The 26,105-nt window shown below is 52.6% G+C and overlaps 1 protein-coding gene across 7 annotated transcripts in view; it reads right to left on the reverse strand.

Annotated features, from left to right (window-relative positions):
- Window positions 1–26,105, reverse strand: part of ITGA11 (integrin subunit alpha 11) — an 80,991-nt gene that overhangs the window by 44,332 nt on the left and 10,554 nt on the right. For 5 of the 7 annotated variants that reach the window (XM_030015663.2, XM_030015666.2, XM_030015665.2 and 2 more), the window contains one exon: window positions 1,560–1,671. In XM_030015663.2, coding sequence (XP_029871523.1) covers window positions 1,560–1,671 — 112 coding nt within the window. Of the gene's footprint in view, window positions 1–1,559; window positions 1,672–9,142; window positions 9,316–26,105 lie in introns of those variants that run through there. The other 2 variants (XM_030015662.2, XM_030015661.2) reach the window with 1 other exon arrangement.

Genomic DNA, 26,105 nt, shown 5'->3' on the forward strand with positions numbered 1-26,105 from the left:
GGCATGGTCATGCTTCTGGAAAGACTCATTCCATCCATGAGCAGCCCTGCGCTCAGTCTTGAGCTGAAGCAGTGGAAAAGTTCATCACTGCCATGCAGATGTGAGTCTCTGAACTTCAGAGGGGATACTGGGTGCTAAAATACCTGCTCAGGACCCATCTCTGCAATGGGGCAGAGGCAGCTCCATGGGCTGCACCCCAGGTAACTCCCTCCCCTCCCAGCCCATCCCAGAGCACACAATCCCAGCGGAAAGCTGAACCTTATCCCACCATTCAAAGCTTTATGAATATTAATTTGGGTCTCTGCTGGACGGCAGAAGGAAACAGTGACCCAGAGAGTGCAAATATCAGCATGGATTTAATTGCAAATGGCTCCCCGGGATGCAGCTGGGAACACCAGAGCCTGGATGGCCCCCACAGCCCCGACGCAGCACAGGGGCCACAGCATCAGCATCACCCCATTAACTGGATGCATGGTACCATTTGGGAAAAGCACACGATCCTTGTGGGAAACTGGGGCTCAGAGCCAGCAGAAAGGCTCAACACAGCATGCCTGGGTAGCCGGCCCTGACCTTCCATTAAACAGAAGGGAAGCAGCAAGCAGGGAGGTTTCAGGCCATGCTGATGGCAGCTGGGGTGACCAAGGTTAAAGTCAAACCTCCCTGCTCCTCCTTGCAATGAAATATCAGCTCAGCTTGAGGACACAGGACAGGATCCAGCCCTGCACCCCCCCACCAGCACCAGCAAAAGTCATAGAAAGACAGCACAGGTCTGATTTTTGAATTTCAGGGGTATCCATCTGCATTAATTCCATGTGTGCTTGCTGCCTTAAGCCTAGCTGTCATCCACCCATGGGGCAGATCCTTCAGCTCCACAGTAATTGAGTTGCAGGGAATTTCATGGGCTTTTGAGCTGCCCTCATCCCTGCAGCATCCAGATGTGCTTCTGGAGAGAACCAAGGGTCTCTGCCAACATCTGTGCAGGATCCCCCAGCAGGGATCAGCCCTGGCAAGGAGCAAAACCTGCCATGAAACCCAAAACCTGAGCAAAGCCCATCCGAGTCTCATCTTGCACTCCTGATGGACACAGCCAGGTCTGAGCACTTCTGCAGACTGCGGCACTTTGGTGGAAACTACATAAAATGGGATGGCCTCAACCCAAAACCCAGATGGGTTTCCAGCAAGCGTTGGAGGCTGAGGGGCCCTGGGGAACCATGAACCTGCCTGGAGCAAAGCTCCATGCACAGCACCTACCACCAAGAGGCAGCCGGGCAGGAGCCAGAGCACAGCACCCTCCATACACATACACCTATCAAATACAAAATAGACTGTTATCCCCCTCATAAAACTCCTTTTTTTGAAAGGAAGAGCTTTTCTGTTCTCTACTTTGCCCAGGCTGGCTTGGCACCAGCATCACCAAGAGCAAACCTCAGTTTCCCTTGGAGCCACAGCACTGTGCACCCCAAACCAGTTGTTGGAAGGGGCAGGAGGAGATATTCAGCATTTCGGGTAGGTTGCTTTACACCCCCTCCTCTTCAGAGCCCGGTGCAGTGCTCACTTACCATTTCTTCCCCCCAATATCATGCTGCTGCACTGTGTAGCCAAAATACGCTTCCTTAGAGCCAGCTATGATTTTGGGCCTCTTGGTGTCAATGTTGAAGGTGTCGCTGAACCCTGGGGAGAGAAGAGAAGGATCCTGTTAGCCAAGGTGCTGAGATGGTAGGAGAAAACACTTTTGTACTGCAGTCAGAGACTGAACAAGTCACCCCAGGAGGCTGTGCAGTCTCCACCCATGGAGATACTCAAACCCCAACTGGACACAGCCCTGGACAACCTGCTCCAGGTGACCCTGCTTGAGCAGGGGTTGGATGAGATGACCTCCAGAGGTGCCTCCAACCTCAACTATCCTGGGAATGCTGCTCCCCCAAATTGTATAATATGCCCCAGGAGGGTCCTACGTGAAACAGATGTGGTTTTAGCCCATCACAGCAGGTCTGTGGCACAGCATTCCCACAGCCAGCCAGGATGGAGAGGAGGCTGCAGGATCCAAAGCACACCAGCCCCACCTCACCTGCAGCCACCCAGCACTCCTCTCTCCACCACTCAGCCTCCAGGGAGTAGCCAGCCCCAAGGTTGCAGCTTTAAATGGGTTCATTTAGGGTTTACAGGCCACAGCTGCACAAGCCCTAGAGGGCAATTCCCTTCCCCAGCCCACCTTCAAAGTGGCTTCACCCCGGCAGGCAACAACGTGCTCCTCGGGGCCGCTGAGCTCGTGCCCACCCCTGCTACCAAAGCAAATGTGTGTTTCTGGTTTATGATAAAGGAAAAAGTATTTCTCCTCTAGGCTGCTGTAAAAGTGAGTCAGCTGAAGCCAGGGCTGCCAGGACAGGCATGGGGAGGGAAGAAGAGAGCACTCTCCTCCCCTCTGACATCTCCCCTGTGACAGGCAATGCCGCTCTGCAATGCTTTGCTCCTCCAGCTGTGGAGCAGCAGCTGCTCATGGTGGAGATGGCCATCACCATGTCACCACCCACCCCAGAAGGGACCATGGACTGGGGGTACATAGAAAATGTGTGGCCACACCAGATGTGCCCCGTCTGGAGCCCATCACCCAGCCTGGCTGTCCCCATGGGCTACCTCCTGCTGTCCCCGAGGGTTTTGCAGTACCAAAGAGTCAAAGCTGGGATTCACTTTTCCTGTGCAAGCAAAAGCCGGTGCCACTGGGAGGTTTGCTAGGGAGAGGCATGTCCCTAAGGATGGTTGCTCAAGCCAGGATGGGGCGATTTTGGGGCTTTGTCCTCTCCCCAGTGCTGCTCTGGAGGATGCCCCTTCCTGCAGGACAGCAGGAGCAGGATCCCTGGCCACGGCATCCCAGCTCTGGGGAGCCCAGTGCTCACAGCCCACATGGGTCAACCTTAAAGAGCAATTTGCTTGTCAGGGAGCAAATCTTGGGGGATCAGTCTGGCAGCTCCTCCCTCTGCCAGGAGCTGGACCCAGGAGCAGGGTGTGCAGATGGGGGGGGGTCAAGTGAGTCTCCCCAGGACTGGTGTGTTTTGGGGCTGCTGGAGATGCCCCTTTGCCCATCCATGGGTGCAGGAGCTGCCCCTAATTATGCTCACAGCCCCCCCGGGTGCATTCAATGGAGAAATTGGCCGGGGGCAAAGACCACCCCCAGGCAGCGGGGAAGAGCACTATCTGTGCCAAGGAGCTCTGGCACTGCATTGCCTCTATTACTGGTGGCTGCAAAACGCTGCAGCCACCCATGTCCCATGGTCCATGTCCCATAGCCAGCAGGTATCAGCCCATGATATCCCCGTGCGCATCTTAATCCAGAGACACACACACACTTTCGCTCAGGCCAGCAGCCCACTCAAACCCTCCATGGGTGTAAACTCTTCATGGCTTCTACGAGGAGGTGTATTTTTCTCAACAATATTATTTTCCCCAAGGGTTTGCTTAAGCAGAGGGGCATGGCCCAGGTTCCAGCAAGGAACGACCGTGTCAGAGACGGTGCTGCAGGGATGGATACCGGTAGCCAGGATATCCCAGCTCTTCGTTTGCCTTTGGGCAGAAAGTAGCTGCCGGATGGTTCATACAAATAAAAGATCCTGGCATCCTTATTAAGGATGGCTTTAAAAGCAGCAGAAGGATCATGTTTGGTATTTATAGGGGCATAAAGGGGTTGTCGACAGGAGAGATTGGGAATGCTGCTTCCCAGGCAGAAAAATTCAGGATGGAAAGTGTTTTTATAGGTAGGAATGTTAGGGATAAACCTGATTTTTTGCAGTCATAGGAACAAGTCTGCAACATTGGCTCCATGAGCAGAGAACTGCAGAGTCTCGCCAAGGAGAGCTGAGGTAAGGAGCTTTAAAATCCTACAAAAAGAAATTCTAGAAAGCAGGGGGAAAAAAAAGGAGACGGGGGGATGAGAGCCAGCATATTTTGTGGTAGATTGACCTTATTTAGCATTACAAAACAAATTAAAACCTCCTCTGAGTTAACTGTTACCCAGTGGAGAAACAGAGGCCAGGACCGGCCATTGAGAGGAGTGATGGGCAAGGGGAGGGGGGGAGGTCGTGGGGAGCTGGGAGCACCCTGGGGTGTCACATTGCTGCCACCAGCGAGATGGGGTGACACCCTGGACCTGGCTGGAAGAACGGGTTCTTTTGGGGAGGGTAGGTTGTATTTCAAGCAAGGTTCAATTCCAGGTAATGCAGAGGCATCTTCATCACTTGAGTGTGGAGCAAGTGTCAGAGAGGATAGTATGGGTTTTCTTCTGATTTCTTGCATTCAGCAGAGTTTCTCTGATTTTGTACTGCAGAACCCCAAGCAGAGTTTTTTGGGGAGCGGGAACACTGGGACAAGTTGGGGACCCCCATCCCATGGTTCCTTGCTTTAGGACTCCACTGTGCAGCTGTAGCCTCCTGCAAAAGGCAGCCAGGCTGGTCATGAAAAGCAACATAAACCACCAAATAAATAGCAAGAACGCTTCATTAAGTGCAAAGGTCTGAAGCGGGGGGAGCAGGGAGAAATGCTGCAAGGGGCTTGTGCCGCTCACCGTGCCAGAGCATCCTGCTCGTGGCAGGTAGTGGGGACCAGAGGAGGCGATGGGGCTGGAAAAGCAAAATGATCTGGAGAAAGTTTCCAGGCAATGGATGGCAGAGGGGAGGAATTTCAGAAACCCAACAGATGTGGGTCCATTCGAGGCAGTAAGAAAAAAAAAATAATCAGAGAATATTTGAACTGGCTTAAACTAATGGGAGCTTTTTGAGAGGTTGTCAAGGAGATTTAGCAACCCGAAGAACCGAGTCTCATTTTCTTGTCAGGAGTGACATCACTGTCATAAATAAGTGACCAAAAGCCACATGTTTTGCTTGTGATGCTGCCAAGGCAGGAAGCCTCAAATACCTCCTTTCCGAACTGGAGCTTCTGTTGAGTCCAAACTTTTGATTCTTGTCAGGTCAAATATTGAAAAGAAAAAAAATAACACACATTTGGGTAACAATACTGGGAATAAAAGCCACCTTTCCTGCCAAAAAGAATAAAAATAAGTCCTCCTGGTAAAGGAAACCTTCTGGAGGGGGACGCTCTCAGGGCCCCAGCACCATCCTCCTGCCCATACCTCTGCCCATGCCTCCTGCCTGCATCCTTCGGGCAGGCAACGGGATTCACCGCTGGCAAAGGGACTCTGGGAAGGTGCCGTAACGCAGCCTAGCGGCACTTGCTGTGATGCCCCAAGTCTGCTTCTGCTGCTGTGAGATGTTTGGGGCTTTAGCTCACTGCCTTTGCTTCAAACCTTTGGGATTTAAGGAGATGGGAGCTGGACAGTGGAGGTGCCGGGAAAATATCTTTTTTTTTTTGACTGTGAGGAAAATGCACTCAATTTTTTTGACTGCATGGTGCAAACCCAGCCTGTTTCTCTGGCCTCCAGCACTTTCACAGCTTGGGACAGAGTTTCTGGAGAGAGGCTGAGCTGACACGGGGCAGTAACATGGTGGGAGAAGCATCTCAAAGGCTGGGGCTGAGTCCAGCCCATGGGAAACTATGTCCGGATCCGCATGGGCTTTTCTGCTGAATTCCCCAGGGTAAAGGCAGCTTGCCTGCTGCTGGGCTGCTGCGGGTCCCCAGGGGCAGCACAGGAGGACATATGGAATTTGAGGACACTACAGGTGACCCAAGGAAAAGGGTATGAATGGGACACAAGAAGAGCACATGCCACGCCGGGACTCTTGCTTTCTTGCAGGGACGAGCGAGCTGCTCATTGGAGGAGCCCGAGAGCGTGTGGTGGGGGGAAAACTCACATCTGCCAAAAATGTTGAGCGTGCCAGGGTCAAACAACTCGGTCTGGCACTTTGAAACTTGCCCTGCTGCTCTCGCTCCTGCTTCCTCTCTCATTGCTCAAGCCCATGCAGGAGATGCAAGCTCTGCAATGGGGCAACGCGTCCATGGACACCAGCATTGCCGCTGTGACCCCTGCATCCTCAGCATCCATAGCGGTGCCACCGGCCACCCAGCACTGGGCTGGGCTCCTGTGACCCCATCCCCACCACCACATGGGCTTTGGCATCATCGGATGCTCCTCTGCAACCCATCTGCCATGCATATTAGTTTTTCTTTTCTTAGGATTGAAATATTTGTCTTAACTAGAAAACGTTTAAGCTTGATATAGGGTGTTTGGGCAAAAACCAGCAGGCCCTGAGAAGGAGCAAGGGGGGCCACATGTCCCTGTGCTTCCCTCTAGCTTTAATTCCTATCAAGCGCTCTTTGCTGAATGAGATGCTGAAAGCACCAAATTCCTCTCCAGGTCGCTATCTCAAAGCCAGCGTTTGTCATCAGCTATTAGGAAACAACCCGGGGTTTGGTGGCTGCTGCAGTGGTGGATGGCGAGCCAGGGAATACTGAGGATGAACAGAGGATCAGTCATCGACGGCTCGTGTGTTGTAACATTCCTGGTTACCCACAAAATCTCTGACAAACAGCCCTGGGGCGTTAGCTACACAAGTACCTTGTGCTTCCATAATTCCAGCTTTCTGGCCCCCCAAAAGCTGGGAAGGAGCCATTTGATGGCCACCTTTTGCAGCCCTAAGGAATGTGGTGATTATGCATTCGCAGTGCATTCATTAGCAATAACACAAATGGCATCAGGTATAAATAGCAGCAGGTCTCTGACCCCCCTTTTCCCAGGGAGATGCCAGGAAAGCGATAGGTTGTGGGGGGCATTGTTGGGGGGGTGGCTTCTCAGAGCCCCATGCACCTCAGGGGGGTTGTTTAATGGACCTTCCCTGGCCAAACCTTGGCCAGTGGATGGACAACTGGTAGGCAGGGAGGTGCAGTCCCTCAGCCGCACTGTTGGGGCTGTGCAGCCACCCAAAATTAAGTACCCATCATCAAAGCCTGGACTGGAGGGTCCCTTGGGAACCCACCTGCACAATCCCAAACTTGGCCCATGGAGCAAGCATGATGGTTTTACCATTTGGTGACCCTTTAGAAAGGGAAGGAGCCAACTACTTTCTCTGGAAAACTAAACCAGCGAAGGAAAACAGATGCATGGTCTGACACAAGGGAAGTCATCACATCTCAGCGCATCCTCCCCGGATCCTTCTGGAAGCCGCAGCTTCCCTGCCAGTGCACGGTGTCAGCAAGAAACCGGGTGATCCGTGGCCACTGAATGCATTTATTTTAACAAGCCGTGGCTCAGCACCCCTTGGCTGGGCTCTCGCTTTCAACCCAGAACTGCTCCCTGCTTGCACCAAAGCCTCGGGGAAGAGAAGCTGGCCCAATCCAAAGTTTAGGGAAACCTTGGGTTGTCCGAAGACAGGCTGCGCATGGAGGCATGACGCTGGGGTCCCTGACCCTGCAAGGTGGCTGCTGGAAGGGGACCGGCTGCCAAGTGCTGGCATCGCCTGCCTCCTCCCTTGGCACTGAATAATCACCAGGCAATCGCTGGGGACGCCACGGTGCCTCCGGGGACTCCCAGCCCGTGGCACGATGCGAAAGTGGGGACAGAGCCCACGTGCAGGAGGTTTCCCCAGGACCTCTGGACAGAGCCAGGAGGGGGGGGTTTCCCTCAGGCAAAGCACCCGAGGTTTTGCGGCAGGACAGGCAGCGCTGCCTGCACAGCGAGGGGACCATTCCCAAGGATGCACGTCCCAACCTGGCACTCTCAGCTCAGCCCAGGGGGTCCTGCACATCGTGCAAACTTGCTTTTAGTCCAGATGGCAAAACACCAGCATTAATCCTCAGCAAAATATATTGACCGGTAGACACAACGCATCCTGGTCTGGAGACCACCACAGAGCGCTGGAAGCATTAACCCTTCTCACCGGCACACGGCATTGCCAGCCACTCCAGGTGCACACAGAAACCCCCGTGGGCAGAAACGCTCCCATGGAGGATTTCCCATGCTCAGCCCCATGGGCTCCCATGTTCAGCCCAAGGCGGAGTCGCCGATTTGCCACATCCCCCAACCACCCTCTGCAATAACCATCATATATCTACAAGCAGCATCTCTTTAAGGGGAGTTGACCCCACGGGCTCGGTCGCCCACGTAAGCATGGCCGGGTCTGTGCCACCATCTCCATGCCAGAGCGATCGGCCCCGGCAGCTCCACGCAGGCAGCCCCGCGCCCCGCCACGCTCGCCGCCGCCATGCAAGGCGTACACACATGTTCCCTATTAAGCAAAGAAAGGCAGCTCCGCTGCGGCTTGCTTTAAAGGATCGAGCAGCAGTGCAATTAGAAAGGGGAAAAAAATAAAAGAAGTAAAAAAAATAAAAACCCACCCTGGCGTGCTTTTCCATCAGGATGTTTAGAAATGTTTGCAGTTCCAGAAGCACTGCAGGCTGCCGGGGAGGCGTGAGCTGGTGGCAGTGCTCCTGGTAGCGGGGAAAAGCTCTTTCTTCCCCTTTGCAGCACCAAGCAGTCCCAGACTGGCTGCTCTGAGTCTGGGCTGCGTGCGGGAGGATGCCAGATGTAATTGCAGCAAAAATGACCGGTGCCGGGGAGTCTCTTTCTGCAAGAAGAGAGCCTGAGCACGCCAGCGAGGGGCCAGCAAGAAGCATAAAACCCCCTGTCCCGCTGCAGCCCCCAGCAGGGTTTATCCCGCACACACTGAGCTGTAGGAGAGGGAGATGCAGGCTCGCCTCCTGAAACCAAATGCTTGCCTAAAACCACCCTTAACTTATTTAACCCCAAGCAATTTTCTTTTGCACAGCCCCCTCAAGTGCGACAGGACAAACCACCTGTGGGTCACAAAAGTTAACTCTCGGTAAAAGGGTCTGGCTTTATTTTGGGGGATTATTTTTTTCCCCCACCATCTGATGCTTCAGAAAAACACTAACTAATCCCGCTCCAACTGCAGCCCAGCCGAGGAGGGGGGCCGGGAGGACGCCGTGCTGTCCGCCTGCCTGCCCGCTCATTCCTGGGGAGCCCATCAAAGATCTCCATCCCTTTCAACTCCCCTTCACCCGCCTCAAAGGCACCCGCCTCGCTCCCTCCCTCCTGCTTCTGGCAAGACTTTTCCAACAACAGCCTTATTAACCTTGGGCTTTCTCCAGCACCTTTCCCAAACAAGCAAAAGTTATTCCCGGTTGCTTTCCCCTTGCCTGGGGAATTGGGGTGAGTGCAGGAGGGGGAGTGAGTGCTTACCGGGCAAGAGGCAGAGGGAGCAGGCGAGGAGCATCCCGCTGGGGAGGTCCATGGGAGCACCGGCTGCCCTGCTCCCCGGCCCCGAGCATCCGCGGGAGGCAGCCAGCCAGACTGGTAGCCTCGCTCGCAGAGCCCTTTCCTTATCCCCAGCCTTTCCCGGCTCCCTGACAGAAGGCGAGCATTGGGAGGGAGTGGGAGGGACGAGCGAAACTTGTAGGAGGTACAGCAGGAGAGGACGGGAGAGGGGACAGCCTTCATGCGGCCGCGGCACCCTTTAGGGATCGGCTTCCCAGCAGGGCCGTGCCAGCTGGGAACTTCAACCCCACAGCAGCACACTGGTCTTCTCCCCGTGGTACCCCACTGGGGTCCCCTTGGGACCCCTTGCCCCAATGGGGGCGAGGTGATGAAAGGTCTGCGTGGGGTCACTGATGGTTGTGGGGTGCCACCTCTGCGGGGTGCCACCTCCATTCAGGTGCCACGTCTGCTGGGATGCCACCTCTGCTCGGGCGTCACCTCCCCTTGGGTGTCACTTCTGCTCAGGTGCCACCTCTGCTCAGGCAGATGCCACCTAAGTAAGCCTGGGTGCTACATCTGCTCAGATGCCACCTCCAGCTTGGGTACCACCTCCGCCCAGGTACCACCTCCGCACAGATGCCACCCCCGGGGTGGAAGAGAGCAGGGCCAGTGCCCACGGCACCAAGGAGGCTGCTATGATGCCACAGGATACCACGTAGCCCTGGGGCAACTGGTCACACCACTTAGTTTCCCCAGCACCTACCCAGGCATGAGCACGTCTCCACTGGCATGGGCACCCAGGAGAGCCGGGCTGGGAAGCAAACAGCAAGGGAGCAAGAGGAAAACTGCTAATGAGTGTTTTCTTCCCCTCTGCCAGGGCCACCCTCAGGCACGACAGGGTGCTCCTGCTGCACACAGCTCTGGGGCCAGTATCCCCAATGCCCCCACAACAGTCACCATTGTCATTTAGGGCCCCGTCACCTCTGGGCTGGGCTAAGCAGCCCAAAACACCTGAAGCACAGCAGCATCCCTAGGGTGGGACTTTCTCCCTCCATCCTCTTCATCCCCCGGGCTGGGGACACCCTTTGGAGGAGATGCCCAGGAGGAAGCTCCAGCAGCTCTGGCCGTGGCGAGGCTTTGGGGCTGGGACACAGCCCAAGTGCCCACAGACCAGACCACACAGCCCAACTGGGGCACGTCTGCTGGGGAGGTAGGACCAGCCACTGCCTTGCTTCCACTTTTTCCAAGCAGAAAAGATAATTGCAGTCTTTGGTTTATTTCCATACAGTAGATGTGACCCAGGAGGTCCTTCCCTACCTGCCCTCCAGCCCAAGCCCTGTTTGCGAATGGGAACATCTCCACTTGCAGTTGCTACCTGCAGCGATCCAGCTTGGTGAGACCAACCTCATAGCCAGGAGAAAAGCAAAGCCAGAGGTCTGCCCGCTGCAGCCACCGCTGTGGTGCCAGCTCTCCTCCTCTCGAAGCAGAAGAGCGAGAGAAGGTCCTGGATGGGGTTTTTGTCCCTCTTCCCACCCAGCCGAGAGCGAACATCTTTTGAGGTGGGTCCAAGTGTCGATGTCTCTGTCTACCGAGTGTCTGTCAGATGGTTTGGGGTCTGTGAGAGGGAGATAAGCTCCGATCGAGACACTCTTGGATGAAACAGACTGTCTGGGAGATCCATTGTCTTTTTATTGTCCCCTCTTCCCTCCTGAAAATACACGTTTGGGGTCTGCAGGCGGGAGAGGACACATGTCTGGAACGGAGATCAAAGCAGCAGTAGGATCCAAAACAGCGCAGAGATGTGGATCCTCTAGCTTGTTTGTACAGTGCTCCTTCCACCAGCAAAACGCTGCTTGACAGAATTAAGTATTTTCAGTTCTTAACTACATTTCCCAGCTGTTTCTCCCCTATATAACTCTGGAGCAAAAAGCAGAATTTCAGAGGATAGCAGCAACTGAAAGGAACAAAATGCATTTCTGGTTTGGTAAAAGTTAAAAAGTTTTTTTAGGAGATGAAAGGAAATATTAAAAAGCTCAGGCAGGAAGCACAGATGAGATTTAAAACAGAGTAACCAGAGCACAGAGGGAGGGATCCCTGAGAAGTGGATGCTCAGTAGAAGTCCCAGTCTCACTGCTCTTGCTCCTGGCCTGGGGCCGCAGACAGGGCACGCGAGGGGAAATCCCTTCCTGGGAACTAAACTCTCCCATGCAGTTGGAAGCCAAGCCAGTTATTCATGAAAAAAAAAAAAAGAAAAAATTACAAAAGGCCTATATAATCTTGAAATTTGCATCTTGCTTCAGTTTTCAGAGAGGTTATTTGGAAGCAGGTTGCTGGAACCAGCTGGCTTGATGGGTTTTGGAGGAAAGATGGGGAAACCAACACCAGAGAAAGGGTCCTGGGTCTCCTGTTATCTCTTCCTCCCCAAACAGAGCAAGTGGGGTCTCAAGCACAACACTTCAGAAGTTAAAAATCTCCATGGAAAACCGAGCGGCAGCAGCTGCCTTCTGCCTCAAACTCCCTGACCTGGAAACCAGCAGAAAGTCGGATTTACAGGGATCCACTTTTCCATGCCTGCCAAAGGACTGGCCTCGAGAGGTTTCTCTGCGTCGGCTATGGTTCCTGTGCCTCAAAGCAAAAGGAGAAACCCCCAGGAGCTGCTTTGGCTTCATGAGCGACGGCCGTCAGACCCCTTCTGCTTCGTCTCTCTTTGCTGGTTGTCTGCAAGCAGCTTGCAAATCCATGGGGGTTTGTCATTAGTCTAAATAGGACCCAACTGGGATAGCAGGGGAGCAGGGTCTTACTCGACTGATCTTCTGCAAAACTGGTTTAAACTATACAGTCACTGCTGTGGCTGCATCGCTCTGCAGACCCCTCCTCTGCCGAGTTATCAGCATTAGCCCTCGGACATCTTAACGTGACCGAGCCTCTTCACATGAACGAGAAATGCCAGGAGTTCAAAAGAGAAGAGCTGTGCTGTGATAATATTGATGTAATGCTTCCAAAATGTAAACAGCTGTCGGTGGAAGTGATGGATGGGAAAACAAAAAACAAGGAAATACTAGTATTTCAACCCCTTGCAAAAAGTTGTTATGGGGACATCCCATGACATCCAGCAGAAAACTCAGCAGCAGGGCTCCTTAATGTCTAAAAAGCCTACAGAAGATAATTTTCATGTATTCATCATATGATGTTAATCCTGTAAAAAGAAAAAAGCTGGGCTCATATTAAGAGCTGCCTTCCCACTTCATTCTTGGATCCCGCTCCCATTTCAGTGCTGTTCCATCCAGCCCAGGCAGCGCTTTCCAAAAATCTCTGCCTGCAGCGGCACAGAGCTGGGGGCAGCCGGGGAGACCCACACGTGCTGCCACGGGCTGAAACACAAACTCAGGCAACTGAAGGAGGGCTATTGGTTTTGGTTTTGTTTTTTTTCCCCATCTCCCAGCTGCCGACTGCAATGAATGCAGCAGCAAGGGGAGCAGTTTTGCACATGAGCATCACTGAGGATGAGGACCAGCCGGCAACGCTGCTTCCTCGTGGGGCTGACACACACCAACCATCTCCAATAGAGACTGGCGCGGCTGCAAACAAACAGCCGGTCCCCGCGCAAGCGCTTGGAAGGGCGGTAGGAAAAGATTTGCTGCGAGCTCTGCCTGGCTTTCAGCAAGCCCTTGGGATGGTTTTCTTTATATTGGGTTTTGCTGGGGGATGGAGGGGTAGGGGGGTGCTGAGAGCCAGGATGCTGGGCCTTGCAGGTGCTTGCAGGATCCATCCCCACCGGTTAATCGGGCATCCCACCGTGCTGCAAAACGAACCTGATGAGTGGCATTGAGCCCTCAGGGCCCTCCGGCAGCCAGGAATAAATTGGTGGAGAAAGTGAGAAACAAAACAGTTTCCTCCTCAAAACAGAGTCAAGCAACAGCTTTTGGTGAGGAAGGGCAGCCCTCAGCTTCTGACCCTAAAAAAGTCTGGCTCCTGAGAAAAGTTTCTGCTTGTGGCTCAGATGTCAGAAGTTTGTGACCAAAAAACCCTCATATTTTCTCTGCAAGCCTGACAGTTTCCAAGAAAAGTGTCAAGGTGCAAACTAAGGCTTATGCACATTGGAGGTCATCTATGCTCTGTGGCCAAACACTGCTGGACTTAAACCACCCCATCTCTTCAACAGAAGCATAACCCAGGAGCTGAATTCTGCACCTGAGCCCTGGGCAAGGTTTTACCTTCCCAACCATCAGCATTTTCTGCAAATGCTGGCACAAGTCAGTAAAAAGCCAGGAGAGAGCAGGCAGGGACAGTTTCAACCCAGGCAGCAAGTTCATCTGGCTGCAGATCTTGTCAGGGAATTACACAAGCCATTCCTGAGCCATTCCCAAAGGGAAGATCTTGTGTCTTCCCCAAATTAACATTCTTGGATGGGCTTCTTATAAGATCTGTATAAGGAGAATACTGCACTGATGGTGCCCTTGCAGGTTGCGTGAGGATGACCGCAAGCCGCATGGCTGAGCCAGGCAAGCCTTCATGCACCACTTAAATAGAAAAACCTACAAGTAACTAACTTCAACTTCCATCTATGCATCCGAGTCCCAGCTCAAGTTCTCACCCTGACGCCTCCAAACCCTGCATGAGCTCGTGCTACCGACTCACTGGCTGCCTGACCTTCCTCACCTACGTTTTGAAGTCATCCCAGCAGTTCACTGTAGGTTTTCCCACGTGTGGTCATTTTTTCCAAACTTCAGCCTTTCCCTGCAGCAGATGCCTCCTTGTGCCTGACCTTTTGGAGGGTGTCATGTATTGGATGCTATTGCTTCTGGAGTTTTGGAAGAATTAAGCTAGGATACAAGGAATGTAAACAGAGGCCAGGAATGAAAACAAAATCCCTAATTCACTAATATAAACGGAGGAAGGGCTGACAGTGTCATGCGGGGATTTAATCGCGAGCTGCCCTGGGGTGATGGTGCTGTGGAGGGTCCAGAATGCGCCTGGTGCTCCCAGGGGTCCTTCTTCCAGTTTTGGGGGAAGGATGGGTGCAGGTTGGATGTTCAGGTTACACATGTTCCCCAGCTCACGAGCACCAAATGCTGCTCAAGACCTGGCTCTGGGGTCAAGATTACACCCGCCAGCAGTTCTGGCATGGCAGGAAGGGAAAAGGCAGCGTGAAGCCGGCCTACCAGCAGCTCCCTGGAGGTCTTGACATGCTCAGACCCCTGGGTGGGTGCAGTGGGGTGCGAGCAGATTTGTCACCCTTGGGTGATGGGGAGCAGCTCAAAGCGGTCTGCTGAGGGCGAGCACGGGCCAGCAGAGCACGTGGTGCCGTCATGCCTGGCCGTCACACAGCCCCGCTGAGCTCAGAGCTCTGGAGAGTTGGTTGTCCAAAACAAAAGCTGATGTAAACAGAAAGCCAGCCTCTCCCAGAGACTGTCAGCTTCATGTGAAGCCAGGAAAAATGTTACATCTCTATAGAGCACAAGACTAGGAAGGCGAGAGCCTCCCCTGCCCTGCCAGCACAGCGCCCGGGGGAGTGACCCGAAGGTTTCCCACTTTGGGATACTCCAGAGTTATTTCTGTGCCCCGAGGTTCTCCCCATCACTTGCGCTACCCCGAGGCCAAGAGCAATGTCCCAGCTGGGATCACCCTGGATACAGCCTGGTCCAGGGGAGCGGAGGGAGACCAGAGCCTGGGAGAGGAGGGGAAGATGCTGACCTGGGACCCAGGGCACCCTTGGGGGTGTTGCCCGTGGAAGCAGGAAAATCCCGAGTTATGCTACAAGACCCATGTTCAACATCTGACTCCTTGCCGGCACAGTTTGGTGTTCCTGCTCTCAGCATCCTGTATCGGCTGCAGGGTCCTTCCATGTGCACTCCCCATTCCCGGCGGGCACAGACCCCCATCCACTCGGTTCTCGGGGGGAATGGAGGAGGAGGCAGCCACAAGCAACACCCAACTCCAGAAGCAAGGTCGGGATAAAATATACACTAACCCAAGAGAAACTCCTCCGGTGAAGTGGTGCTGCAGAGACCCATTGGCAAAGTTATTTAACCTCCGGAAAGCAGACACTTGGCACCCCTGCTGTGTTTGGAAGAACTTTGGCCCTTAACTCCCAGCACTCAATTAGCATAAGCTGTATTTATTAGCCCTTGCCAAAATGCTTTGTTCCTCTTCTTCCATGCCACCAAGCTTGTGCTGGGGCCAAACGCTTTCGCAGCTGGACCAGGGCTTGCAGGGGCTCGGCGGTGCCGGGCTGAGGTAGGCGGCAAAGCCTCAGCAAATGATATTTTTTTTCAAAAATATATACAAAAATCAATAGCTGAGACATTCCTTGTCGGGTGTTTCTTGCTGTCTTGGCAATCGGCACCCAGCATAAACATCCACCTCTGAACAGACGACTTTACACACCGAAAGCTGCTTTCTGAAGTGGGCTAAAACCCTGCTAAAAGAATCGCTGGAGCCCCAGGACCCGACGGCAAGGGCGGGGAGCTGGGAGAGCCGCAGCCTCCCCTGAGGGGACCGCAGGGCTGCAGGGGGGCAAGGAAGCAGCTGCGGGGATGGAGTCCCCCCCTATATTTAAGGTCACTCCTCTCCCAGCTGGACCCTGGACCTGAGGCTCCCCAGGTGTCTGGCACTGCCACGGTGACTTCACAATTCAAGCAGCTTTCCCAATGCTGTATTTACAGACCCCTAACCATAAAAGAAGTGTTTGCTACCGAGGAATTTCTTTGTTTACTTAGCCAGCGTATTTTTTTCTATTTATTTAGTCTCTCCCTGTTTATTTCTTACTTTGAATGAACAAACATCCACCCTGCCTGGATAATGAATTATTAGGATGAATCCCCTGGGGCAGAGCTTGTGCTGAGTAACTGTGGTCTGAATTCCCCGCCTGACCCGTGGCACACAGTGTCTAGACGAGTTCCCAGGTACCCCAGCACAGGCTCACACCTCTTCCACACATATAGCACACACAAAAATAAATCATATGGTTGGGGTTTTTCCCCCTCTATAAGGAAGGCTGAAGTGTCCAGCATTGGCTGGATCCCTGTGCATCCTCAGTGCATCACCCCAGAGAGGCCCTGGGAAAGCCCTTGCATCCCAAGCACTTAACCCCCTCTCAAACCAAGAAAAAGAAATTAAATACCTCCATGATCAAAACAGAATCTTTCCCCTGGGAAATTTTCCATTGCAGAAAAAAACCCTCTTGTGTAACTATTCTGAGCTATCTATTATGAATATTATTTTATCTCTTGCTCCACAGCAGTGCTATTCACAGCTGCAGGTTTCTGCTACCTCCATTTGCCTGCGTGTAGCAATTCCTCCCTGTCTGGAGGCAATCGCTGTGCAATATGAATTCTAGTCTGGCTGGGGGTGTCCACTTTAATTCTACCAAAGTGACACACATAGCTAAGCCATTACCATGTAATGGTAAAGCCATTTAAACCTTGATTTGTCAGAGGAGATGCCAAACTGGCTGTGTGCAGTTGGCAGTCCATAAAAATCACAACATCAGAGGAGAGCTTGATTAATACGCTGCTGAACCTCCTGGAGGGGAAAATATGTGATGGTAAAAGTAACTGAGCACAAAATCTTTTGCAAAGGAAGGAAAAAAAAAAAAAAAAAAAAAAGGCTTTTCAAACCTGCTTTCCTCCCTGTTGTGTGCAAAGGGGAGGCACAGTCAGGAGAAGGGTGCTGCATCCATCTCCATGCACCATCCATCTCCCGCACACCATCTGCTCGGACTCCCCACATTTCCCCAAGGATTATACAAGGGGTATCACTTGCACCAGCACGGCTTCATGCTTCACTGGCCCTACCAAGGGGGGAAATTGTGTTAATGCACACAGGGTGGCAGAAAAAAAAACCCCAAACAGCTGATGGACTCAGGGTGGGGATGGTGCCCTGGCAGTATCACCCAGCCGGGTCCTGCAGAGCTTGGTGGTTTTGCTGAACGTGCTTCAGGGTTAAGGAAAGGGATGTGAGTTTTTACGCTGAGACCAAAATGTGGTTTTTTTCCCCTCTTAAAGGAAAGCAGTGTAACAGCCTCTCTTAGCACAAGCTTTGAGGGGATTCAAAATCTTCAGAAAAGGGAAATAGAAGTTTGACCTGAAATCTGGTTGAGGCTCAAGATCATCATGGCATGAATCCCACCAGTTCCTCCTCATTGCTTGCCTCCACGCCAGCTTCCAACACCAGCCCTCCAGACCAGCGGCATCGAAAGGGTGAGCCTAGCCTTCACACCGCTTTTATTGGGAATTCTTGCTCCTCTGGATGCAGGTTAGGAATTTAATATTTTTGGTCATTTCTCCAGAACAGTCCATTGCAGAAAATAAGCACGTTACCCACTCCAAGATGCAATTGGGTTGCTATAACAAGCCTTCATACTTTCGCAAAACACTTCATCCAAGCAGCTCAAATGCCTTTCCAAACCAGAAACGCCATAAGGCAGCAAAATCGGATCCCCAGCTCCCCATTCACCTGACTCCAGGGGCACTTGGTGCTGGCATTTTCTAGACAGCCCTCTCTAAAAAAAGGAAGGATGATCCATTTTTAGACTCTGGAGACAGATTTAACACATTCCAGGCACCTGGAGAGTGCTCTGTTTTGCTGTGTGTGCTCTGGTAAGGCCATTACCAGCCGAGTGCTCCTGCAGAGGATGAGTGCCATGGTCCCCTGCCTTGCTGACACCAATGTCCAGCAGCCGGGAGCCGTCCGCATCCCTGTGCCGAGGCGGCAGCCCGGGATATTGCCTCTGCCGTAATATTTGCACACTGGTGGCAGATCCCTGCTGCCCTCTGATTCATCACCTGCATCAACTTAAGCATCCTCTGATGGAGGGTTCACTCCCAGTGGGGCAGCTGGCAGCAGCTGCCCTGCAATGGAGCAAGCGGAGAGGGCTTTGCCTCTTGCAAAGGCATCCCAGTGTGCTTCATGTCCCTGGCGTGCGCTCTCCCAAAAGGCAAATTGCTCTACTCTTCCCTCCCCACCACTAGTGTTACAGAGCAAATACCTTCACACATGGTCCTTTAGGGATTTTAAAGTGTCCCCTCTTTGATTTCCTTTTATGAATCTGCTTGCAAGCAGCTTCGTACCCCTTTGGTTTGTCAGAAGGTCAAAAGCTTTTCTACTGCTCTGAGTTTCAAGCACGGAGGTGTGAGTTCAGCTGCATTTAGCGGCCCTTTGACCATTGTCTCTGAAGCCAGTGGACTTTGCTGGGAATGGCGTTGAGCCTCCTGTTTCCAAATGCTCTCTTGCACAATGCAAACTCTGCCCATGTATTGAAAATGCCAATGTTTAACAGTGATTAGCTTTAAAAAAAGAAAAAAAAAGAGAGAGAGAGAGAGAGAGAGAAGCCTCCCTGGCTGCAGCTCCTGTGAGAGCAGAGGGGATGCACATTAACCTTGGATGTGACAGCCTGGTCATGGCCACACTGTGCCAAGCTGCACCCGGTCAGTTGTTTGGGGCAGCAGAGCAAGGCAGACAAAAAGCATCATCCTCAAGGCATCATCTCTCTCAATTTGCACTGCTTTAGATTTGATGCTAGAGTCAGTGCAAAGTTTCCTGCTTCTGCCAAAGAATTTGAAAGTTGGATTTTTAAGTAAAGATCATCCAAAAGAAGGTGCTTGCTTTGTCAATGAAATCAGCTTTTACTCCAAAGCTGAATGCCAGCACATTCTCAGATTTTTTTTTTTTTCCCCCTAGGAAAGCCAGTTCTTTATAGAGAACGCTGACCCCACTTTTCACCGTCCCCTGGCTGCCTGTGCTGGCTGGAGCATCAGCGGCTCTGCCATGCAGCATTGTCTGCAGAGCAGGAAACGCCATCAGAAGGCATCCAACTAAAGGAACCAAGCAAAACGGAAAAAAGGAAAATGTGAAAGCATTTAAAGCTGCCGCCATCAGACTGGCTCTCACCGAAACAGTCTTGATGTCTAAACAATGCCTTGCAGATTCTAGAGATCCACATGAGAAATATTTCAGGCTAAGGAACTTATTACCTCATAAAGCAGGTGGCTTCTTTTCCTCCCTCCAGTCCATAAAACCAGCCCAGAGATGTCCCAGGGACAAGATTGCTCTGAAACCACGCTAGACATCAGAGCTGCTCGCTCCTGCTTCTAAGAATTCACTGAAGGTTTAACTCCATCACTTGCTTAAAATCACATAACAGCGTTGCTAAGTTTTTCCCTTGTCCTTTGCTTGGATTTTGGCTCCCTCCATGGCTTTTGCCATGCAATGGGAGGGAGGAAGAGTCACCACTTCACTACAGCAGCTGCAGGGAAGAAAAGCCCCAGCCATGGGTGTCTGTACTCATGCTCCCCCCCCCCCCCCCTTTTTTTAACCTAGTTCAAGCTCCCAAACTACAGCTTTCTCTGGCTTCTCCCACCCCTTCCCACATGTTATTTTAGCACTATTATTATTTTCCAAGTTGCATTATTATCAGTTTCCAAGTTGTGGCACGTGCAGAAGCCCTGCCTGCAATGGCTAGAGGGGCTTGCAAAGCCCCTGCTGCCTGGTGGTCCTGTACCTGCTCTCCGCTTACCCGTTTTGGGAATCGCACCCCTGGGACCGTCCCCAGCCAGTGCTCTCAGGGCCAGGCAGGAGCGGGGCCAGGCGGGGATGGTTAAGCAACTGTATTTCAGCAAGTGGGGATGAATCAGTGTCACAGAAATGCCGGTTCATGGGGAAGGATGCAGCATCAGCAAGAAACCTGCCCTGGCTTGTAACAGGAAAAAGATGTTTTGCTGCCCAAACCAGCCCGGGGTCTGGGACAGATTAGGAACAGAGAGAACTCCCCGCCAGCACACACCAGGGATGTGCCAGCAGCTGCAGCGGGCTGGCACCCACGCGGGAGGGCAGAGCAGGGATCAGTCAGTCCCCAGGGCTGCCCACCTTCCTGGCAACTTGCCTGTTTTAAACCAAACTCCAGCATATCCTCTGGCAGACGGTGCTGGATCTCACCCCGGGTCTGCAGCCCTCTACTTCTCCCTGCAGCCTGGGCCTCCCGAAGCGGCCGGATCCTGCTGCTGGTGGTCCCTTGCAAGCCTGTCGCAAAGCAGGGGACAGCACCTGACCCAGCCCAGGGATGCTCCAGGGGAGCCTGTCCTCAGAGTAGCCCAGGCAGACAGCACAGGCACCTGTAAAATCTCTTTGCCACTGATAAAATCCTATCCTAAAGAGACTTCATGCATCAGAATGAAATAAAAGTAAAGAAAACAGGCTGTCTACTTTGTATTTTCCAAGTTATGACAAGTGAAAAATGATTCTATTCACAAAAGATATTTATACCGAATGCAGCGCTTTAATAAATGACCACCTTCATAAACTAAATAAATCTGTCAGGAAGCAGGTTTTAAGATCTTTCTTTCAGTGGACATATAGATTTTTCTATGCCATCTGCATGCCATATTTGTGATGGAGTCAAGTATTATGTATGAAGGCACCTCTTCTGATGTCAGGATGCTGCTGGGATGGAATAAAACCCGGTGTGAACCACAGCTGAGTGCCACACGCTGCTCATCCCACACGGGTCGACATTGGTGTCTAATATGAAAAACAACTTGGGTTTCAGATGAAAAAGGATGTTTTATAATTTAACAGCAACTTCAGCAAATCTCATTTTCCAGAGCCCTCAAAACCCAAGGCATCAGCGCCCACAGCCACTTCTGCCAATGCTCCAGTTGCAAAGCGGCACCGACTGCTTGCAGTACGTCCCAACTTTCTCTTCCTTCCATTTCAGCTGCTTCTTGGTAAGACACTGCATTTTTTAAAGCTCTCAACATCTTTTGGTAGTTACAGATTTAAAAAGCTCGAAGTCATCTTATAAACCTGGAGTTTTAATTATTTCCACGTCGTTTGCTTTTAAAACCAGCCTTTTCCAGAGGGATGGGCCGATGCATGCTAGGGAGGGCTCCGCGAGAGGGCCCCTCGGCTCAGCCTCCAAGCTCGGCTGAACGTGAGAATTCACAAGTATCCCCTTTGCTTCCTTTTTAATTACGCATGTAACAAGGAAAAACAACTTTCATTGCCCCGCAAGCACTACCCATATTAAAGCAGACTTTCTCCTGCTCCTCCACGGCTGCCGCCAGTGTTGCAGCGCATCTTCTACTCTGCTACCTCCTAACCCCGAGCCGGCAGAAGTGGTCCCACTCCTGACTCAAGGAGGCTATATTTAGCACTTCAGGAAAAAAAAAAAAAAATACAATTTTGCAAACTGTAACTGGAAGAATATGTCATTTTGCAGACGTTTTCCTCCAGGCCAGACTGCTGGGAAAACATGTGTTTCATTAGATGCAGTACGTTGTGCAGGTGGTCAGGGCAAGGGAAGCCAGCCCCATAGCAAATGTTGTTTATTGTTTGAGGAAGGGAAAAAAGCCTCAAATGATGTCATGAAACCTCCAGACACTTCACTCCCCCCTGCTCTAGAAATGAAGAGGGACTTGCCAAACCCTTTAAAGGTGCTTTTTCCCCCCAACACTATCAGAATTGTATCGGGAGCATTACACAAACACTGGCTGGAGACTGCAGGGAGTCAGGGAGCCCAGGTGCAAGCTTTGCCTGACTTGATAAATTACTTCTGAGGTGGGACACCCGCAGCCCCGAGGGAGCAGGTCCTTGTGGGTCAGCTCTGTATTAGAAACACAACAGGAGCTGGTTCCTGTGCCAAAGGCTGAACAGCCTTCGCCCCAATCCCACACCCATCCCCATGCCGGAGGGAGCCAAGGCAACACCCAGCCCTTGGCATGATCCTGCAGCCCCTGCATGGCAAGCCGGGGAAGGTTACAGCCAGGGACCCTTCCTCCAGCAGCCGCCTTTCACTGGGACCGGTCAGGTCCTTGCTGGAGATGCTGCACCCACCAGCTCCAAGCTCAGCAGGACCTCAGGGACGGAGGGTGTCCAGGCAGGGGCTGCAGTGACGTCTCACCGCGCTCCACAGTGATCCCGGCACAGCACACCACAACAGCATGTGGACCGCACTCAAATGGCACAACCTGCATCCATCAGATGCTGCTGATACCCGAGCAGCCCAGATCCAGACCCGGGCTGGATCTCTCCAGTCCAGAAACCCTGCTATAACCATCACTACAGGACCTCTCGACTGTAAAATTACTACTTCAACTTTTTTTCCATACTCCTATCATGTAAAAAAAAAATCTTGGTTTATGTAGCCAAGTCTCTATTGCTCTTAAGTATGATGTATTGTTAATACATTTATGGAAGCAAAGCCATTCCTTTAATTTAGTGTTATAACCCATGTTATGCTACCTACTCACACCTGAAAACCATTTAGGGGAGCTCTAAATTATTGTTCTGCTGCTGTGCTCGCCTAGGTCTGTTAGAAAAATCAAGCCAGAGCGGGTGGATTGGTTTCTTCTCCACAACACTTGGCAGCCTGTCCCAGGCCCCCATTTCAGCTGCGGGGATTTATAAAAAAGGAATCTTTTACAGTATTTTTCACTTCACACACATGCACACAACCCCTTTTCATCACCTTTTGAAGCGTTAAGTGGGCCCGGACCAAACACAAACGCTTTTGATCCAGCCCTATGGTTACCCAAGTTGTTTTGCAGCCAGATCCCCCTATCCACTGCCTGGCTGAGCAGGAGAAATATAAAGCAAAGCTGGAACACCCTAAAAAGAAGTTTTGCAGATATATCTGGCATTTGAGGGGCTGCTCTGGACTCCCCAACACCAGAAGTGAACCTGCCATAGCCTGGCAGCAGGGTTTTCTCATGCTCGAGCTGCTTTTATTTCCCTTACAAAACTCTCCTAGCTCAGGGCCAGGGGAATGGTGTGCAAAGGTGGCAGTGGTCAGCATTTTGGAGAACCAGCCTTTTCCTGACTCCCCTGCAAAGGATGGCACAGGATTGAAATTAAAAGCCCATTTTTCATTCCCAAGAGCTCTCTGTGCAGGGCAGGCAGGCTGTGCCCTCCACTTCCTTCCAGTTTATTGCACTGCTGGGGAGGGTGAGGCTGTTTAAGATTTAGGATTCACATCCCCGTGCCAGGACCCTCTAACAAGCTCACCAGGACATAGAGCGTCCTCAGCAGCTACAGGGACAACAACCCAGTTATCAGCACAACTGGCCCCTGATCCCCAAATTTCCTTATTTTGTCATTTCAGCTCCCTCCGCTCTCTTCCTCCTACATGTGTGCACATTCACAGACAGATACAAACAATATTGCTATTAAAACTCCCAAGTTTATTCACAGAAAAGCATGTAATACGTAAAAAATGAGCGTGCTGGCTCCCCTGCTGCCTGCAGGCAGCTCTCCCCTGCCTGTTCCTCTGCGGGGGGACGGCGCCGGCTCGCTCATGCTCACTGGAAGGGAAGTCATGGGAAGTCGCCCTGTACCAGCAGCTGGGCCATAGCATGCCCCCCAAAGCCCTTCAGAGATGATCCCAGCTAAAGGAAGGGGGATGTCCCACCTCCTGGGTCTGCTCAGTGTCCCCAGCCCCACGTGGTGCCCAGCCACGGAGCAAACACGTGGGCATGGCATGGCATGGCATATCACCCCACGCCTGGTCTGGGGTGCGTCAGCCTCTGCCAAAGCTTGCCATGCTCAGCCCTGTGGTCATGGTCACCTTGAGGGGGGACACACACCAGCAAGGGTCACACTGGGGTTTTTGCCCCACAGGTAGTGTTTGAGCCAGGAAAACTGAGGTACATGCTAATTCAGAGTAAGTCAAGAATGGAGATTAAGGCATTTCTCTCTACATAGCGAGGTTTCCTATTTGAGAGATGAAATGGGTATTTTCAGCAAGTAGCTGAGAAGTTGACAGCAGAGGAGATGCATTGGCCTGACTTCATCTGAGGGGGTCAACACCTCCCTTTCACCCTGCATGGAGCCAGAGAGGAGCCTGCAGAGCCTGGGGACATGCACAGGGCTCATTTCACTAGCCCAGGGATACATTTAAGTAGCACATACAGGAGCAAGCCAACAGTCATGTAACTTCATGCCCATATAAGCAGCATCCTCCAGAGCTGAGCCCCCAGAGCGAGAGCTAACAGCTCACTCCAGCTTTCCCTAACACCACTTAGAGCAGCAAGACCATAAAGTGTTGCTCAGAGGAGAAGCTGTCTCTGCAGAGCCCATGGGCAGATCCACGCAGATAACCAACACTGGGGTCAGGCTGGACCTCCAGGACCCCAACAGCAAAGCGCTCAGAGGCACCTGGCACCCATGGGTGCTGCAGCACCTGGTAGGGTCCAGCAGGCTTTGTTAGAGATACGGCTGAGCTTTGCTGAGAGCCATAGACAAACCAGGACAGCACCCTCCACACTTGAGCAGCCACAGACCCCAGTACTCACCCCAGGCAGAGGGTCCTCCAACACAGCCCCACAGCAGCCTTCATACAGAGACATGGGTCCAGCCTGGGAAGACACTAGCTCTGGGTGCAAAGCTGGGCAGAAAGATTTTGGTGTCTCTCCAGGACAGACTCCTGCACCAGAGGAAGCTGTAGGACATCACAACTTCTTGCAACACCAACAAAACACTGCCCTTGGTCCAGCTCCAACCCTTTTAAGCACAGACTGCTAATTAGCACTTGCAGCCTAATGAGCTCATTTATCTTTGGACTCACAGCTGACAGCACACTCCTGCTGCAGCCCCAAAACGGAGCACCAAGCTGCTGGGGTGCTCCCTCAGCAGCCCTGGGGACAGGGGACACGGGGGACAGAGGGAGATGAAGCAGCCCTGGGTGCCAGAGGGGAGGACCCTGCCTGGTGCGTCCCGTGGGAGAGGGCAGGATCTGGGGCCAGCTGTGGCTCCGGCAGCTGCTGCGCTGGATCAGACCCAGGTGGCTCCAGCCCAGCTGGGGCTGAGCACAGGGACGGCCAGAGCTCGTGACATGCGCCCATGCTCCAGCAAAGCTGACCAAAACCTCCCTGTTTGAGCTCTCCGACAGGCTCTCTCCTACCAGCAACCGCAGCAGAAGGTGATGAAAATAAGCAGAGAAGGAGAATCAGAGACAAAACCGGTACAAAGCGGCAGTGAGAGACCTCTTTGCAGCAGTATTTGGCCGAGAGGTGCGCTGCACACGGCCGTGCTTCCAGCGTGAGTCACCCCGCGGAAGTGGGCTCTCCATCGCCAGCCCCAAACCCACGTTTCCAACAGGACCCTGCTGACATTTGCCAGAAAATTAACCCGGAGCTGCATGAAACGTGTGCAGCATGTGTGGGTGGGCAGGGAGCGCTTCTGGCACCGGAGAGGGGTCAAACAGCCTCTTAAAAACTGCCAAGAGGGGTGAAAGCTGATGCACTTTCTCCATGTGTTACACACAAAGGGTCGCCTTCCCTCGCTCCCTGGCTTGGCCGTGGGTCTGCAGGCAGTAGGACCAAAACTCTCTCCTCCTGGGCAGAAAAAGCTTGTGTTTAAATAAGCATTTAGCAAATAAACATAGCTGCTAGCAATGATGCTCAGAAATTTTTATTTTTGTGGTGTGAAGTATTGTTCAACCAATGTACCCATAGCACTGCAGAAACCCCGTGCCTGCCCAGAGTCAGTGCTTGGAGGGCAGTGGCTTCCATGCTTACTCTGGGTAAACTGAGACACGGGAGGGTGCAGACGGCCAAGCACCCCCGCGGCCTCCATTGCCATGAGTTTTGGGATCAGCGACTACCATGTGTAAAATACAGCTGAGTTCTGGCGGAGCTGATGAAACTGCTGGTCCCTGGAAACGCACCCCATCGTCCCAGCTCCTTGGTCACGCTTTGTGGCTTTCCCCAGCGGCGCGTTGTTTGCTTTTATTTATTTTGCTCCAAAATATTTGTAATAAGCTCGGGGAATGCAAATGGCTTTACAGCCACTGTGCCAGGCACACGGCTCTGGTCGGCGTTGTGGTGCATCGCTGCCGAGGCTCTGCCTGGCGTGTCCTGTGCATCATGTGCTGTCCTGTCCCATCTGATGCTGTCACAGCCCTGTGTCTGTGCCGGCACGCTGCCGGGGTGCCTGTCCCCTGCAAGGGCTGAGC

This window comes from Aquila chrysaetos, chromosome 5 (assembly GCF_900496995.4).
Source record: "Aquila chrysaetos chrysaetos chromosome 5, bAquChr1.4, whole genome shotgun sequence".
Taxonomy (NCBI): domain Eukaryota; kingdom Metazoa; phylum Chordata; class Aves; order Accipitriformes; family Accipitridae; genus Aquila; species Aquila chrysaetos.